We start from the raw sequence: 18,963 nt of genomic DNA, 5'->3' as shown, positions 1-18,963 counted from the left end.
TCTTCAGTAGGCATTCAAATGAAATAAAGAGCTTTACTAAAGCAACAATGATTAGATAATTGACATAATGGAATTTATTTCAAGTCATTTTTATGGCTTTATAAGTTAGTTTTGATTTTGTTAACATTTGAGAAACATTTTTAAATCAGAAATTTTGGATTCTTAGTTAAAGCAGTTGATATAAAGATGTTTTGATATTTCTGTGGGTTTCATGAATTTGTAACTGGACATTTCTCATAGTTCTCTAATTTAATTAGAAAGCAACAACCATGAGTTGATTATGAAATTAGTTGCCAGTTCCCAGCCTTAAATACCTTGTTGGATGTGTAACATGTCAAAAGAATAAGATGCCTTATTTTCTCTCAGAATTGGAGTAATTCTAATGTAGTGCTTCTCACATTAAAACTCTTTTCTCCAATGTTTCACCTTGCTTAGGCTTAATGTAAATCTAAAACATGTCTGAAATTTTACTTCCAAAAAGCCTCTCTCTGCAATTTTCGAATTGAGATAGTGGAAACAGAAGTTGAGTTTATTTTAGCTCCTTTCACTTTTAAACATGCATTTATTGCAGCACTGCCTCTACCAAACATGACAAACTGAATTATTATTGAAGCATTCACTGCCATCACCATATGTTCATGTGACCTTGTTTACGCCACAGGTTTACATGGCTTTAAGATAAATCTGTTGGCTGATTACAGAGGATGTGGCCGTGTGGTTGCTGAAATCGGAGCCATTTCAGTTGAAGTTTGTCTTTAATTAACCAGCGTTGCTGCATCAGTCATGTTGATGTTCTTCTTACAAAAATCACTAAATCAAAAAGGGCTGGCTGTGCAGCAATAGTTTGAGATTTAAAAACTCTATCTTATGTTGCTCATGTTGTCAATTGATGCCATAAAATGGGCTGACATAGAAAGAATCATGACATCCAAATGTAGACACTATGCATTTAAGCATACAACTTATCCATGCATTCATATTTTGCCTCACAAATAGTCAAATGGCACTCATTTGTGTACATCTCATTAGGCAATAGCTGACTGTTATTTGTCATTGGAGAAGCTTAAAACTCAAGCGTAATGCTGTCCTCAAGGACAAGCAAGCTCCTGAACCTACAACTGTGGAGGCTCACAACACACACTGACTTCTACACACTTCATGGTCCAGCACCCCTTGCAGACTTTTCCCCTTTGTCAGCTGTTCCAGTTAAATTACACAGGAGTGCAAAGCATCTAAATAATAGATGATCAGCTTTTTATCCTTGCAGCACTCAACTTTTAATTTGCCTTTTTTATATTCCTGTTACAGCGTTCTTATTGCCTTACTTGAAGCACGGGGAAACATGCATTTTCTTTTTAGACATAGTAGAGTTGAAGACTGGTTGCTATTTTAGGTGCATTCTGTTAGAATAAACTGTTGCCTCAAGTGGAGAGTTGTATTGTGATGTTCCCATTGTTAATGCTGCGCAGGAACTGGCAGGTGTCAGATAGAGTTTCCCAGCAGTGAAAGTATGTTGTCTTGTCTTCTACTCCGGTTCCATTTAGTGTATCGTTTTTAAGCACCAGAATTTTATTTCACTTGATCCATCATTTTGTATTTTAAAGTTTTACAGATTATTTGAAAAGAAATTGATATCATTGAAAGTTGAGATGTTGCAGAATGGTGTCATCTGCTAATTATTTAAACCTGTGGAAAATACTGTTCTTGTGTTTTGTGCAAATATTGCTTCATGGTTGTAAGCCTTTTAGTCAGCCTCACTCTTAGGCAATAACTAAATGCGTAGTGTTTATAGTATTTATCCCTAAAATAAATTTCTGATCAGCCTTAATAACTGTCTCTTCTCCTATCTACAGCACCCTTTTGTGAAATCGGTGACGACCAACCGTCCGCTGAGAGAGCTGGTGGCTGAGGTCAAGGCTGAAGTCATGGAGGAAATTGAAGACAATAGAGAGGAAGGAGAGGAAGACGAGGGCATGGACCTTACTGTGGTACCAAACCTGTTCATTATCATTGTCCTTTTTATTTTGGTGTTTCGAAAACAAGAGTGGGCAGTCCATGCTCTTCCATTCAATTGGTTTAATTTATTAATGTTGTGATTTAAATTAAAAACATAATAATGGCACAGAAAATGGATGCATTTTGACGTAGAAGTGGTATTGACTTTACAAGTAAATGCATTTCTGTGACGTTCCTCATTTTCCTGTCAGACCACACAGTGAGATGGAAATTACCCTTAATTTCAGTGTCCAGACTGTGTAATTAAGTTGCAACTTGCACACATAATGACAAAAAGGCGTGCATTTACCTGCATGTGTTCCCCAGCACGTAGGTTCCTTCTTAACCACCGAGCCTCACGTTTGTAGTCCTGACTCGTTGACCTCCTCTTAAAGCATATTTTGCTAAATATAGCCTTTCTGCAGAAGGATTGATGGTTTATTCCACTGAAGTCATTCATGAATTCACAGAGAACTGGAGATTAGACAGAAACATAGGATGAAAGTGCATTTTGCTGCCTGCCCTGAGCACAAACAAAGGAACAGAAGACGGAAAACAGGCATTCACCCACACCCGCACATGGTTAAATATAGGTGCTGCTTTTGGCCTGTAGAAACAGCTATTGCCTCATAATCCCTAAAGGAGTAAATTATTTTAGGTTGCTTATTGTTCAGCCAAGATACTCTGACCCTTAATCAAAAACATGGGGATTTCTACATAGCAATAGCAGGTCTTTATAGGATCCTTGAAATACTCTTACAAATGCTGTAATCAGACAAATGTTTTCATACATTTTTGTCCTTTCTCTATGAAGACAAATGGCCTTTTACATTGTACTTCCTTATTGTACATGTTGTGGCATTCAAGGGTCTTTTTTATTTTATTTTATTTTATTTTATTTTATTTGGGTGACTCTAGTATACTGATGGTGCAAATTGGTGGAAAATGGTGGAACAGTAAACACTCTCATCTAGACAATTGAACAGTGTCTTACCTGGACAGGTATTTGGAATAGCTTTCTGTAGGAGGTCTTCTTTATGCACCTTGTTGTACATTAATCATTGAAAGGAAAGTTATTTAAAAGCAGGTGTGATGAATCAGCTATCTTTATATAAAGTAACTAAATCAAATCAATGATCTGTGTGACCACCCTTTAAAATGCTGCCAAAGTACACTGGTCCACATTTCATGGTACTTGAACGAGATGGTTTGCTTAAAATCTTACTTTGTGTTATTATTTCTCTGTGTATGACGCCAGCTGGGTTTTTTTTCCTAGTCTGATTTGATAGGGTGCTTCTGAGATGTAATTCCCTTACCTGTGTACATGCTAACTGCAGTAATATAATTTATCTAAGATTGTTAGTCTTGGGTTTTGGTTTTGCAGCATATTTGCAGGTGTTTCACATACTTTTGACACCGTAAAGTGCAGCTTTGTCTGCATAATAAAATACATTTAACGCACTGCTGTATGCAAAAATGAAAGAGTGCACACTGAATTATTTCGCATCAAGATTTTCATAATAGCAATGATAATGATAATGCCATTAACTCTCAGGTCCTGGCAGTCTGTCCTGACTTACGCAGGTTTTTCACCTCTGTAATTATTACCTCGCCATTGCAGATTAGATAGCTATCTAAGCCACACTTAAAAGTAGCAATGTGCAAGTATAAAACAGGAATGACTGCATTCATACTAAAGCAAAGATTGAAGTTACTTAGCAAAAAGGTGGACGGCCTGAATGTTTTTTTTCCCCATTAGTGTTTGGACCAGAAGCAAAGGTTGAAAACATTAACATTTTGGAGACCACCCATGACTTAATGTCTTACGAACATGAAATGTTTTGTCACACCAGTGCCTAACAGCACTTCTCTGTTCCTTTAGTCCTCAGCCAAGGAGCCATGCCAGACTAGTCAGACCAGTTTGGAAGGTGACCAGCCCCCGGACACCCCAAGCCCTACCACACCTTCTTCACCTGCACCAGTACCATTCCCCAGGAAGCTGAACCAGCCAGATACATCAACAGAGGAAGAACCAGGCTCCACCATGGCAGTCCCTGTACCCCTGCCACGGCAGAATGTCCATAAGAAAGATCCAGATGAGGTGGGAGACAAAATGGGTGAAATCCTTGAGAAATCAGAGTCTGAGAAATCTGAGAGTGAGTCCTCAACCAAGACTACCTTCTCAGACTCTGGTATTGAGGATGGGAAGAGTACACCCACACTTGAGGAGGAAAAGGTATTTTTTGAAAGTTGTTCTGCTCGTGTATATTTATGAAGTGGGATTATTTATTTAGTTTTAGTATTAATACTAAAATCATTGTTCTAGGTTGCCGGAGACACCCCAGAGACAGAACAGCCACCATCTCTCTTTGATATGGAATCTGAGAGATCTGAGGAATGTACGATAAACTTTATAGGTTCAACAGAACCAGAGGTCCCCAAGATCCCAGCTAATGGAGAATTGCCAACTTCAAGTGGTGTTTCGATTCCTGTACCTTCGCCTGCATCTTCCTCTGCTCCCACCCAGGTAGCAAACGGCAGCCTAATAGAGGATTCCCCTGAGAAGAAACCAATGGGAGCAAACGCTGATCCTGGTTCATCTTATCTCAATGGAGGGATTATTGAGCAGTTGTCCTATTCAGGCAGCATGGCATCTGAGAGCATGGATTTGTCTGTCCACAGGGAGAACACATCCATTAGTGCACGGGTGAGCCAACACAGATCAAAGCTTTCTGTACTTAAAGGAATTTTCATATGATTCATTTACTCAAACTTTTTAAAATGCCAGAAAGGAATGGTCAGAGAAGATAGATCCCTCATTCTCTAAAGTGTTTTTGCAGAACATATCTTTATGGCAAAACCAGTGCTCAAGTGTTAAAGATGTACAGAGGGCAGCTCTGTAGGAAAACCCCTCCTGGGGGGAAAAAAAGAAGTGTTTCTTTGCACTCATAGCGGAACTGAAACAGCATTGTGTCGTTTTAGGGTGTGGGAGTTTGACACAGAATATTGCCTGTCTCCCATTAGGTTTGCACGCACATTGCACTTAGGGAAACTCAAAGTTTTACATTCATGAGGACTTAAGTAACTTTTTTTATTGACTGAGGTTTGCTGGGATTTATTTCTCAAGTTTGGACTGAATTGGTGACAAAGCATATTGGGGCATCTCCAAAATGACTATTTATTTGATTTACCAGCTTGAAAAAGGATAGTAGGTTGTCTCTGCTTAAGAATCACCAAATCCATGTCTGACAGTCCTTGTAAGTGAGACGATTGGGAGGCTAGACGTTGGGAAAGAGAAGCCAAATATGCAACACTTTCAGTTCATCTAGACCAGTGGTGGCCTTTGTGTGGGCACAGTTCAGCATTCACTATTGTGAGTGGAAATTTCTATGCAGCCCATTGTCAGTGAGTTGCTTCTGGAGGCTTATGGACTGACCATGATTAAAATCCTATTAACTGGGTGTGGAGTCATGGCTGTTCGACATGTCAGGGTTTTTTTTTTTTTAAATAATAGATTATTTACCAGACGAGTCTGCCTATAAGCTTTTTTCTTTTTATTATTTTCTTGGGGTTTTTTTGTTGTTTTTTTAATATGATTTCTATGTTTCTGCATGAGAGAATGAGTGCAAACATCAGTGTGCACATGCACTTATAAATCCATGGGGTGTGTGTGAGAGCTACATGTGTTTTTTCTTTTGTTTGTTTACTCTTTTTGTTTTTGTGTGAATGAAGAGTGACAGGGAGTCAGCACAGTCACAGATGAACTCAAACATAAACGCCACAGCTGAAATGCAGAGTGATGAATATATATTCTTTCATCTTGGTGTAAATGTGCGATTAATAACACACCAGAACACACAAGCACATAGACTTATTGTCATCGTTAGTGTGTCAGTTACGCAGAAAATGATTCAACAGTACTGAGCAGTGCAACATTAGCATCCGGTAGCTGCCAGCTATGACAGGAGCCTCACACAGATTCATATGGAGCGTGTTTGCTCAGCTGTGTTGGCTTCATGGGGAAGCTTTGTTATGGCGAACAGCAGTTTGTGCAAACCAAAATAATTCCCTCTGAGTGGGGAACACCTTCCTAGGGTCCTTTTGTGCTAATATATTTACTCTTTTTTTTCTTTTTTAAAATCTTCAGCCAATTGTTTTGTTTTCTTCGAACAAAATGGAGAAAAGACCAGAAATAAGCCGACAATACAAAAAGCAAACAAAAAAAAAACTGCTCGCCTACATCTAAGACAAGTACTTCAAACAAGAAAGTCCCTGTTACATTAAAAGATAAAACAAACTTAATTGTTTACATAAAATAATTCTGATTTACTTTTTGTAATAAAATCATTCTTTTTTTTTTAATTTCAAGGCAGATCTGTATCATTCTCTCAAGAGGAAGAGTTGCGATAACTTCTTATTCACTATGTAACAGTGAAAGCAAAACTGTCATTAGCTTTTTGTTTTAGTTTTGTATTCATTTTTATTTTAATTGAAGCACAAATAACTTTGAGAGTATTGGGATTTTCTCTTACTGTCTTCATACCTTCTGTCTTGCGTTCACGCTCTCTTTACTTCTCTGGTCTCATCTCCTCTTCATTATATATGAGCTATTTATACACCAGGAAGTGACGACATTCAGAACTTCCCAGTGTTTGCTGAGTAAACCTTTTCATATCATTTTGCAAATATTGTCCCTGGAGGATGACTTGGACAGGGGACAAAGAAGGCGTAACTTCTCAGTTACACATGCTCCAGTTAACCGTGACAGTTTTGCATTGCAATTACAATACGCTATGGCTCATGCACTGACTGAAAGGAAATGTGTGTTTACATCATCGCACATTGTTTGGTTGAACTGCCTGATTTGTGCTTTTTGAGCTAGAGCAAACTTGAACAAACCTTCGTTGGCTAAGAAAAAGGTCATCTGCTCTGTGGGTGAATGTCTAGAAATGTCCTTTCGGACAATGTGAAGATCCACAAGTCTGGATAAAGAAGGCCTTTAACCAGTATTCTTGTTGAAGAAGGTTGAGAAGTCAAGTCACATGGTGCCATATTTGGTATACGATGTTGTTACTACCTCCATGGCGCTCTCCATTATGCTAACGGATCAGCATCTTGCTTCTTGTTACAGTAGAACCTGCCATACAGGATATTAGTGCCATGTAAACATACACACTGTCATACATACTTACTCAGCCTCTCCTTTAACAGATAAAGACTACACTACAGATGAACCTTGACACATTTGAAATATTTGAAGTTAATTCGTAGGAATTTGCATGAAAATAGTTTCTGTGAGTGATCTGAAGATTTTTTTTGGGGGGGGGGGGCGATATTGGGGTGTTTGTAGTTCCTTACAGTCACAGTACACAAGAGTCACAAAACAACTCTGTGACTAAATTATATTGCGGCTGATATAAGCACAGAGATTTTACAAGTAAAGTTGCAAATTGTTTTTCACACACAAAAAGAAAACCTGTCTATTGCGAGAGTCTAATTATGCTATGGAAGTGAAAGAATCTGGTAGTACTGACCTTTTAACTACTAAAAAAAACAGCATTTAAACTCAAAGTACATGAAAAAAGGTTCAATTCTGAGTTTAAAACCAGACTTTTCTGTGTTTTTGTCTACCTATCAGAACTTTTCAGATAAGACTCTGAGGCGGACCAGAAAGTTTGTTGTTGACGGTGTGGAGGTGAGTGTGACCACCTCCAAGATCATCAGTGACGATGAGAAGAAAGATGAGGAGATGAGATTCCTCAGGTATGTGGGTGATCTTATTATTCCCTGGTAGCTAAGCCATTTTTCATTCACTCTAAATGAGAGGCATGGACTCTTGTGTTCTCAGGACACAGTGAACACTGGATTGGGACTTATTTATTTTTGTTTTATGTTTTAGTTCTTACTATTTAAGTCATCCTGCTCTTTGGGAATTTAGTCCCTTGAGATTAGAACTGTTATTGGAAAAAGTGTAATTTGGTCTCTGGTCTGAGAGGAAAATTTAATTTCTGAAATTACTTATTCGTTAAGTCAAAGTTCAGGTGATCTGTATTTGGCATTTGAAACAACTGATTTCTGTACTTCCTCTGAAGCATAGTGAGTTCCTGTGTTTTACTCCTGCCATCTAGTGGTGGGACTATGATATTGCACCTATGGCTGCAGTAATATTTCGATATCATTCTTAGTTTAAATTTGGTGAAAATAATCTTCAGAAACTCGGTGCTGAACAAAAATTGCATCTTCTTTTGCTTCCATTGGGTTTGCACCATTCAGAGTGTTGTTAGTGGTCTGCCAGCATAAACATAGTTTTTATTATAAAGTAAGCTCAATTTATTCTACTCTCTTATTCATTACTTTTCTGCTGCCGTGGCCTGATCTAACCTGTGATAAAGTTCTAACCTGTAATTTAAGCACTTGTGTTATTTTGCTACCAGTTATAGTAGATCTTACCTGACATAGTTTCATTTATTTTAGGTGTCCTTAGCTACATACATACATACATTTGTTTTGTTTTTTTTGTAGGCGGCAGGAGCTGCGCGAGCTCCGTCTGTTGCAGAAGGAAGAGCAGCGAGCCCTGGCTGCTCTGAATGCCAAACTCGAAACACAAAGGGAACAAATACAAAGACGTTTTGACCAGGAGATGAATGTGAGTCACATTACTCTAACAGCTTTAACAACAGCATTTTCGTCTTTAGCTAAAACTTAGTCAGACAGTTGTTGCATTAATTCTATGGTCGTATGTATTTTTGTCACACTTAAATGTTTCAGGTCATCAAACAAATTTAAATAGTAGACAAATATACCATATGAAAGCACAAAATGAAGTTTCTAAATGAAGGTGTTTTATTATTAAGGGGGAAAAATGCAAACCTACATGGCCCTGTGTGGGGGGGGGGGAGTGATTGTTTACTAAACCTAATAACTGTTGAGCCACCCTTAGCATCAACAACAAAAATCAAGCATTTCCAATAACTAGCAGTGAGTCTTTTACAGTACTGTGGAGTAATCACCTTTGCAGAATTGTTGTAATTTTGCCACATTGCGGTTTTTGAGCATGAACCTCCTTTTAAAGGTCGTGCCACAGCATCTCAATCGGATTCAGACCAGAAATTTGACAAGACCACAACAAAGTCTTCAAGAAAAACAAGCTTTTTGTTTTTCCTAAGCCATTCAGAAGTGGACTTGCTGGTGTGTTTTGGATCATTGTTCTGCTGCAGAACCCAAGTGTGCTTCAGTTTGAGGTCACAAACAGATGGCCACACATGCTCCTTCAGGATGTTTTGGTCCTGAGGCAGAAAAACGGCCCCAGACCGTCACACTATAATCATATATTACTGTTGGTAGGATGTAAAATGCTTTGTTGGTTTTATGCCAGATGTAATGGAACTCAAACCTTTTGTCTCGTCACTCCAGAGTATTTTCCAAAAAATGTGGTTAATCACAGTTAATCATGATTTAAGAAGGTCAAAGGGCAATTACTTTTTTACTTTTTCACACAGGACCAGGCAGGTTTGGATAACTTTTCTCCCTTAATAAATGAATGAAATCCTTTAAAACCTGCATTTTGTATTTACTTGGCTTATCTTTATCTAATATTAAAATTTGTTTGACGATCTGAAACATGTAAGTGTGACAAATATGCAAAACACTCTGAAATCGGGATGGTTTCAGTTGCAATAAACTTTTGAACTAGGAACATTTTCCTTGTTTGCCATCAGCTAAAATTATAATGTGCATATCTCCTGTTGGTGTGTCCTAGACCAAGAAGAAGCACTTTGATACAGAGCTGGAGAATCTGGAGAGGAACCAGAAGCAGGCAATTGAGAAAATGGAGGAAGAACACAAAGTTAAACTGAAAGAAGAAACCAGGCGTATCAAAGCAGAACAGGAACGAGACTATCACAAATTCCTGGACCAAATAAAACTAAAGAAAAAGGAGGTAAAGTGTGTGTGTGTGTGTGTGTGCACCTAAGCAAAATAACCAGTAATTATTTCACATATTCTTGCCTTTATTTAAGCCCACTTGATCTCAATAGGACATAAAGAAAGGGTGCAAGTCAAAGGAAGCTTTCAGTGCTCAACCTCGGCGACTGCACAGCTGTGTTGATTTTTGTATACCTTTCTGAAGTTCTGATGTCTGAGGTTTAATTACTGAAGTGTATTTTCTTTTTAGGTAAAACAATCTGTTGATAAGCTGCCCAGAAGTCAGCGTAAAGAAACCTTAAAACAGAAGATGAATTCCTTCCAAGAAATGAAGATGTCAGAGGTATGATGCTAGGTCATTTGTGCCATTTTGATGCATAATTACAGCTCAGTTAAAACAAATTTATTTTTTTTTAAACTCTTAAATTTAGTATTATTTTTCAGTCTATATTGCTTTGGTGGTGCAAGTTGCTCAGTTTTGGAAATATTTACAATTGTGACGTGATCATAAAAAATATGTTGAATGCACTGGAGAAAGCTCCTTTTTCAGAAACAATGAACCTGGTTAAATGGCTGCTATATCTAAGAACTATTCTTTTGCTATCAAACTACTAACCAACTTTATCACTGCAAATAGAAGTATACATCTACCAGGAAATAGACTAGATGTAAACACTGATGGCATGCTTCTCAGTTGAGTTATGTTGGTTGCAGGCTTCTGGTAATTGGCATGTGTAGATTGTTTGAAGGGAAACGGCACCTGCATGAAACTGCTGATTTTTGTCTGATTATTCACCCACTCCTCAATTTCTCCTCCTTCTCCTTTGTTTAGGAAGAGAAATTCCTTGTAGCTCAGAAAAACTATCTGCACATCACACTGAGGAATATCATTTCCAACAACAAGAGAGAGATTGCAGACCTGGAGAGGGATTGTCTTAACAAGAAGCAAAGCCTAATCAGAGGTACAACATCCGTAAAGCAAACAGAATCACAGTAACAATTTCAGCTTTGTTTTCTTCATTTTGTGTTTATCCCATCCTTGCTGTAGTTACCATTTGATTTCATTCAGTGTCAACTTTTTAAATTTGATTAGAGCGTGAAAATACGATGTGGGACATGGAGCAGAAGAACCTTTATGAGAAACATCAGTTGGTGAAGCAGCAGATGAAAGATCAGTACTTCCTCCAGAGGCATCAGCTTCTCAAAAAGCATGAGAAGGTACACTAGTGGATATCATCTTGCCACAATAAGTTTGCACACACAACTTGGTAACACCTAAATCATGATTACATGACAAAATCAAGTTAACCAATTCTGTGTTGTTGTTTTTTCCTGCAGGAAAAGGAACAGATGCAGAGTTACAATCAGCGAATGGTTGAGATCCTGAAAACTAACCAGCAGCTGGAGAAGAGCCGACTGCCTAAGATTCAGCGCAGTGAGTCAAAGACTCGAATGACCATGTTCAAAAAGAGCCTTCGCATTACCTCATCGGGCAGTGCTGCAGAGGACAAGGAGAAGATCAAACTGGTGAGACAGAGGGGCTTTCTTACTCCATATTCACACATTCAGTTAACTATTTATTAACTTTCTCCATGCGTGGCTCTCCAGTTTTCTCAGCAGGAGGAGAAGCGGCAGAAGGCGGAGAGGCTGCATCAGCAGCAGAAGCACGAGAACCAGATGAGGGAGATGACTGGTCAGTGTGAAAGCAATATCAGAGAGCTGCTGCAGCTACAGGTGAGTGAGGGCAAATTTAATAAAACATTTTTATTACAAATCTATTTGTAGTTTTTTTTTTTTCAAAGAATATAGAGGACACTTAATGAACATAATAACTAGCCCACATTGCTTAACAAGCACATTTTCTGCTGCAGAATGAAAAATGTCACCTGTTGATTGAGAATGAGACTCAGAGGCTCAAAATGTTGGATGAGCAACACAATTATATGATGAAGGACTGGAGGGAACAACTGAAGCCCAAAAAGAAGGTATGTTGTCTCCACTCACAATTTCTTACAAACAAAAATGTATTGGAGTCTATTTTGTGGCTCAGATACTCCCAAAATACTATCATCATAGTAATTTCTATATTTTTAAGAGCAGGCTTACTGGGAATTTTCATCAAAAACACACTGAAATGTGCTCGGTGTGAATTGAGATAAAGATAAAAAAATGCCCTTATTCTTACTAAAGTTGTAATAAATGCAAACAATTGTAAAACATTTATGGTTACGGTATTTTTGCTCGGGTGTTTTGAGAGTGTTTTCATTCTGAGCTCCACTTTTCTGGTTCCAGGCTCATTCTTATAACATATTTTGCTGTAGCCATGCAATTCAATAAGCAAAGTAGTAGTTAAGTACTTAAATGTACAAGACACAATGTAATAACTGCTTTCCCAATCATATAACAGGAACGTTGATATATCAAATAATTCATGATTTTAGTGCTCTGTTTTCTACTTTGTTCACATTGCAAAAGTTTACATCTTTGTGAGGTAAACTTGTGCATTTTACATTCCCAGGCCCTTGAAGATGAACTGAATGCCAGGAAAAAGGAGCAGGAGGCTTTCTTCAGGATGAGTGAGAGTTCCGACTGTCCAAACCCCAGTTCTCCCAACAGAGTCTCCAAATTTATGCCGTATCAAGATGAGACTACCACATGAGAACAGATGCTGTGACATTACACAATATTATCTTCTGCCCACTAATGTATACACACCCACTGGTACCATTGCCTGCTGGCCTTCTTTTTTTTTCTCTTGCTTTACCAGTAATGGCAGAATACTGATCCTTCCATTAGGTTTCTTTATTGTTTTAGTAAATATTTATGTTTTTATTCATGTTCTGATGTGCGTCATTAGACACCCTGACATAATATCTACTCCCATACAGTGTTTGCTTTCTTTTTCTTTTCAAGCATGCTTCAGATTTCTCAATAATGTGATACAAAGGCCATTTATTGGGGTGAGCTGAAGATACCAAATTATCTGTTTTAATGATTAAATATTCAGAAAAACCACCTTATGATTAGGCAACAGGTTTTTTGTTTTTTTCCAAAGCACCCAGCCAGAGATCATTTTTTCCACGATAACAAGGAATGCTATAAATATTAACGACCTAGTAAATGAGTACTTGCTTACCTTAATTTTTCAAGGTTATCTTTCAAATAAGACCAAAAACTCCTCTAGAAATGTTTTGATTTACTGAATCTTTTTTTTTTATTTTTTTATTTCCTGTTCTCTGTGCCTTACTTTGCCTTTGCTGCCAAAGTTTGCCTTTATTTATTTTTACTCAAAGAACATTATACAGCTTACCCCTATATAGTTTTGATTTACTTTGTCTTTTAATCATGGAATGAAGGATGTGATGATTTTGTGTCTTTTTTGTTTTAAATGAGGGATAAGGCTGAATGCAATGTATCTTTGAATTTAATGGTTTCTTTTAAGATTTCGTTGTTAACTAATAAGGGAACTCAAGTTTTGTTGTTTTTTTTTTCAGTATTGCTCAGTTATTTTTTCTGTTGTATCATTACTGTAGAAATCAGTCACACTGGATGGGAACTGACAAAGCCAGAGCTGTTTGGTTTTTGTTTTTGTTTTGTTTTGTTTTTCTTTCAGGATGTTATAGAGGGGAGTTAAATTTGAATTGTTATGCAACATGCAGTAAATGCTAACCAATGTGCAATATTATATGTTTTTGCTAAGCTTACAGAGGTTTATTTTTCTTAAACTTTGCCTTCCTTTGCACTGAGAGCAAGAATAACATGAAGAGCTCAAACCCAAAAATATATATGTTAACTTTTTTTGGGAGGTGAATAAAAGCCTTTGGTTAAGAGTGATTTAACCATTTTATAATTTTTAGGTATTCAATAGCAATAATTTAGGTTTTTACACAATAGTTCTTCACATCATTTTAAGGGGATGTAACAATTCAGTCTGCTGTAAGATGCCTCTAGCTGTTTAATTTTCTACTTAAAGTTTGCAGCTCAAAAATCATCATTTCTTGAGTGAGGAGCGGTTTTATTGGAGCAGTTTGCATCAGCTAACTGCAGTTGGCCTGCAGATTTACACTGAATCAGGTCCACAATCAGGTACAGCTTAATCTCTCTTATATCAGAAGTATTTACATTTACAATTCTTTTCTTACCGTTTACTGGCTCTGTATCTGACTCTCTGCCTTAGTTTACATAACATTATTTGTGTGGAGGGACTGTATGAATAAATTTTTTTTCAGAAGGAACCACTGTTGTAAATAAATGCAGATTTTATAATTGCTGGATTGTTGTGGAGATTCTTTGTAACATGATACCACCTGTTCTACTGGAAAACGCATCAAGACTGTCAGATGATATAATTTTTTTTTTTTTTTTAAACAGTTGGTTAAAAAAAGATTTGTGGGATTAAAAATCCAGTGTCAACTCCTCTATATATAAACACACACACAAGGAAAGGTTATTAAAAAGAAAGTATTGTGGAGAACGCAGGAGTGTGACTATATACAGGATGTTTTTATGTAACTTATGTTAGATAGTATAGCAAATTCAGTCATTCATTGCAGCAGTGCTAAAGCTGGAGGAACTGAAGCGAGAACATTCCAGTTTGTTACACTCACCACGCACTTCATTGGATACAAATGTTCAATTGCTTGTAAATCCAAATGTTTAATTAGCCAATCACATGGTAGCATATAATCTCCCATGCAACCATCTCTAGCATTTACAGAGTGGACAGAGGACAATATCCAGTGAGCGGCAGTACTCTGGGAGAAAATGCCCAGCTGATGCCAGAGGTGAGAGAATGGCCAGACTCCTTTGAGCTGATAGAGCAACAGTAGCTCAGACATGTAACCTTGAAACAAATAGGTTACTGCAGCAGAAGAGCACACCAGCTGAAAACAGAAAACTGAGGCTACAATTCACACAGATTTAGAAGATTGAAGGAACATTGTCTGCTGTAAGGAGTCTCAATTATGCTACAAAACTTGGTCTAAACACCACAAAATCATGGATCCATACTGTCTGACAGTGGTGAGGGTTTCTTGAACAGGAAAATCCCTCGACAATCACCAGATCTCAAATCAGTAGATGGCATTTTGCGATGGGAGATTCACATCACAGATGTGAAGCTGACAAATCTGAAGTATGACTGATGTTACCATGTCGACACAGATCAAAATCTCTGAGAATTTGTGCAATGAAGAATTTAAGCAGTTCTGAAGGAACTACAACCCAAATAAATCAAATGCTAAACACTGAGTGGAAGCAGTGGGGCATCTGAAGTGAAAAATCACAAAACTTTTATTGACTTAAAGCAAAAGCAGATACACTGTAATGAAAACACATAGCAAAAAAGTAAACAGTTTACAATACTGAAATAACCCCTATACACTTGCCTTGCATTGTACTTCTGTCCTTTCCCTTTAGGATTTTTTTTTTTTAAAGTTGGTAACATACTTTGGTATGATTGGAAGATGGTATAACATTATAGCAACTACAAGCAGAACAGAATTAGTGTTATAAAGCTTGCAGCCTTGTCTAATTATCTTCATAACTATGAACAGATTTATTTTTTTAGTGTCAGACAATTGGTACTTTGTAAACACTTGAGATATGGACCAATTGTTAGATTACCAGCCAGTTGTTTCCCCAAACCTTTCCTTAATTACTTAAATCCTATCATCAACCAAATCAACAACCAAATACCTTCTTGAAACTTTCTTCTTCTAACCCTTTGATCAGCACAGAGGGGGATAAAATAGATGGAACATCAAAAAAAAGTGACAATAGTTAAGATATGACTCATTTCTGTACAATAAAAAATAATTTGTTTCACCGACCATACTTGAGACCAGTCAAGCGTCAATGTAAAACATTATTCTTACACAACGGTCATACTTTGTTATCGGAGCACCACACTTCGGTTACGAACAGATTGTACATTTACAATACTGTAAATCATTGCACAAATGACTGTAGGTATTCAATTGCTATGTCAGATAGGCAGATGTGCTCTGCCGTTCACATTTTGCAAATCCCACTGATGGCTCTGAGAACAGTTATGTTAAAATACTTTGATATATAGACCCTTCTTGCCTTCTCAGTTTGGATAATATAGCCTCTTTGCTACAGTGAGGATAACACAAATAAAGAAAGCAGTCTGAAAATGGCTTATAAAACTAAATGCACCGTGGCATTCTCCCCTTTCTTTCAGTGTGTGCAAACCTTAAACTTCAGCTGAAATGACTGAAAGTGCACATCTGTTACAATTCGTTGCAACATTAATTATGCAGTCAGAATAAAAGCAATACAACACGGAAACGCTAATATGCACGTCTCCAAGGTAACAAACAGCACTGGGCAAAGAGATAACCAACTATTAGCGCTTGAAAGTTCAGATGTAGTCAATGAACTCCCCCAGTGAGTTAATTTAAACGTCTACTCTGTACTCTTGCAATGTATAATGCGATTCTTGATTTTATAGTAAAATGACTCCAAGACTCCAACAAGGACTATGTCTACCATTGCATACCATTTAATAAGCGCTGAAGCACTTCGCATATAATATTGAGGCACCATATATTAAAAGGCAAGGGTGTAGATACATTTACTGCTCTTCTAGTTTCTAGCCCGAGAAATGGCGAGACTGACACGGTGACTAACATACGGCAGCAAAGGCAAGATACTTTTTTTTTTTTTTTAACCTAAGATTTCATATATAGTTGACATAAAACAAAAAAAGTAAACATTACAAAACCCAACAAGGTCATGTGTTATTGCTGGTTCAGTTGGTAGGTAAAATATTTGTATAAAAATGAAACAAAACAAAATGTGTCAATAAAAAAAATGTACCTATAAATTAAAAAAAAAAAAAAAAACAGGCTAAGTAGCAAGAAATTAGTGAGATCTTGTTCATTTAGATCATTAAGTTACTTATATGTTCATATGGCGATGTGTGCGAGCACATTTACTTCCTAAGGTTTCTTGCTCAGGTAATTCGAGGGGATCCAGCTCTCGACTTCTTCTCCTACGTTTTTACAGAACCACCAGCCACTGCTGTTTTTTTCCAGAACCTCAAACACTGTGCCCACCTTGAAGCTGGATGTTTGCTCATCCCCTTCAAAGTCTGCCACAGCAAGATACAGCTCATCCTTGCTGGGCTCCTTGAGTAAAGGTGGAAGCCTATCCTTGGGTGGCCCAGGCTTCAGCTGGGGCTTTGGAGGAATTGGGACTTTATTCACCTTGGGCTCTTCCTTCTCTTTGCTTGCTGGTGCCTGAAACCCTTTGGGTTTTGGGGGAGGTGGTCTGCTGAGCTGTGGTGGTCCAGCCTTGGGAACGTCCTGGGTTTCTTTAAGAGTTGGTGGAGATTTAAGTTCAGTTGGACTTGATGGATCAGTTTTCTTTGGAGGGGGTGGTCTTTTTGGAACCGTGGCCGGCGGTCTCTGAGGGGGTTCCTTGTGGGGAGGCACTGCTGGTTTTGCAAGAGGCGATGAGCTCTCCTGGCCATGACCACTGATGTGTTTTGGTGGAAGTTTTGGCTCATTAGAATACTTACCGTTATTCAGAGGTGGGATGCTCACTGGAGGAGAGCTAGGGGGTGAACTTGTGTGGGAACTATTTACTGCTGGCGAGGCGTCATTCTGATGGTTCACCTCTGTTGAGCTAGCATCTGCCGGCTTAGATGGTCTCAACTTGCTTCTCAAGTTGGTGATGTCTACTTTGTTCTCCCCTGGGGGATCTGGCTTGGCAGCTGTAACGGGTTTAGGTCGGACCACTGGCTTTGCCTTCATAAACACAGCTGGGCCCGGTGCCTCGGTTTTCTCCTCCTGTGATTCTGGCTTGGGTTTTGGTGGCTGTTTAGGCACAGGTTTCAGATTAAACTTCTTCACCTCTTTGGCAGAGATCTTGTGGCCACATTCAAGACCCATCTCATTTCGAAGGTGAAGAGCTTTGCTCTTTTCATCTTTCTTGGTCTCTGGGGGTTTGTCTGATTTGAAGGGGGGAGGTTTAGGTGTAACCAGTGGCACGATGACCCCAGGAGCTGGGGGTTTTGGAGGCAAAGGTTTGGAGTTATCTGACCTCGATTTCTCTGCTACCTCCAATTCAAAGCTCTTATTAATAGACTCTCTTCGAGGCGGCAGAGCAGGTTTCTCCTCAGCGGGAGGTGCAGTTGGGGCTGGGGGCAAAGGCCCAGAGAAAGAGGGCCCCTTGCTGGCATTGGACTTCCAATCTCTGAGCTTAGGGCGCGTAGAGGACTCAGAGGCTGCATTTGGCTCATCTGGTAAAGGCTTGGACCAGTTGTCATCTGTACCTGAAACATTCGAACAACCACCATCCTCCAGCCTCAGCTTCTCCATCTCATTGGGCAACGGGGCGAGGAAATTGGGTCGCAAGGCATTGCTGGTCTTCTTGTACTTGTCAATAAAAGTGGCAGGTGCCCAGCCTTCTTTGTCATCGATCTGGATGTACCACCAACCACTTGCATTCTTTTCAATCACCTAGAATGTATCAATGTAGTTTAAACCAAATGTTAGTGAAAAACCATTTTTCTTAATTCAGAGGAGCAAAACTTTAGGCCGTGTCTAACCCACCTCAACTTTGACTCCAGCTTGGAAGCTGATTCCATCAGGGATGGTGGTCTGAAAGTCTGCTATGGTGTAGAACTCTTCCTCAACTTGGGGAGCGACGGGTGGCTTGGGTAAGTTTGTACCACGTGGCTGTGGGATGTGAGAGGGCACACATAAAGGTTGCACTGGTGAAAACCTTATTTATTTATTAAGCCACTGAAAGCTATCTTCAGATATACAGAATCACCACTGGGTATATTCTTACAATGGTGAGATCTCTGCGTGGAGGAGGTCTGTGTCTTGATCCCACTTCTGCAAAAAACAAAACAAAATCACACTAGTAGCTCGCAGCCCAACTGAAAACTAGCAATATGTGTTCTGGGAAATTGTTACACGTCTCCATTCAGGTTTTCTCCACTGGCACAATAAATATTTTGACTGTCATTAGGTAAAACTGTATTATTTGGCACATTGTTGCTTTGCCAGA

At 38.5% G+C, this 18,963-nt stretch overlaps 2 protein-coding genes across 5 annotated transcripts in view; one reads left to right on the top strand and one right to left on the bottom strand.

The window, feature by feature from the left end:
• stk10 (serine/threonine kinase 10) overlaps positions 1 to 14,192 on the top strand; it is a 37,624-nt gene extending 23,432 nt beyond the window's left edge. Inside the window, exons 8-20 of the mRNA XM_014414217.3 lie at positions 1,854 to 1,988; positions 3,878 to 4,231; positions 4,322 to 4,702; positions 7,634 to 7,758; positions 8,518 to 8,641; positions 9,755 to 9,934; positions 10,169 to 10,261; positions 10,751 to 10,880; positions 11,012 to 11,136; positions 11,257 to 11,445; positions 11,527 to 11,652; positions 11,790 to 11,903; positions 12,437 to 14,192. Coding sequence (XP_014269703.2) covers positions 1,854 to 1,988; positions 3,878 to 4,231; positions 4,322 to 4,702; positions 7,634 to 7,758; positions 8,518 to 8,641; positions 9,755 to 9,934; positions 10,169 to 10,261; positions 10,751 to 10,880; positions 11,012 to 11,136; positions 11,257 to 11,445; positions 11,527 to 11,652; positions 11,790 to 11,903; positions 12,437 to 12,577 — 2,217 coding nt within the window. The 3' untranslated portion in view covers positions 12,578 to 14,192. The remainder of the gene's footprint in view (positions 1 to 1,853; positions 1,989 to 3,877; positions 4,232 to 4,321; positions 4,703 to 7,633; positions 7,759 to 8,517; positions 8,642 to 9,754; positions 9,935 to 10,168; positions 10,262 to 10,750; positions 10,881 to 11,011; positions 11,137 to 11,256; positions 11,446 to 11,526; positions 11,653 to 11,789; positions 11,904 to 12,436) is intronic.
• Positions 14,193 to 15,187: 995 nt separating this feature from the next.
• The window catches only part of sh3pxd2b (SH3 and PX domains 2B), a 33,287-nt gene continuing 29,511 nt past the window's right edge, over positions 15,188 to 18,963 (bottom strand). For all 4 annotated transcript variants that reach the window (XM_004561720.3, XM_004561721.3, XM_004561722.3 and 1 more), the window contains 3 exons: positions 18,742 to 18,788; positions 18,501 to 18,626; positions 15,188 to 18,407 (listed from right to left, as the gene is read on the bottom strand). In XM_004561720.3, the coding sequence (XP_004561777.1) occupies positions 16,884 to 18,407; positions 18,501 to 18,626; positions 18,742 to 18,788 (1,697 nt within the window). In that variant the 3' untranslated portion in view covers positions 15,188 to 16,883. The remainder of the gene's footprint in view (positions 18,408 to 18,500; positions 18,627 to 18,741; positions 18,789 to 18,963) is intronic.

The sequence above is a fragment of the Maylandia zebra genome, linkage group LG10, assembly GCF_041146795.1.
Source record: "Maylandia zebra isolate NMK-2024a linkage group LG10, Mzebra_GT3a, whole genome shotgun sequence".
In the NCBI taxonomy this organism is placed as follows: domain Eukaryota; kingdom Metazoa; phylum Chordata; class Actinopteri; order Cichliformes; family Cichlidae; genus Maylandia; species Maylandia zebra.
Note: the sequence above shows the minus strand (reverse complement) of the source record. Positions and strands in the feature narration are given on the sequence as shown.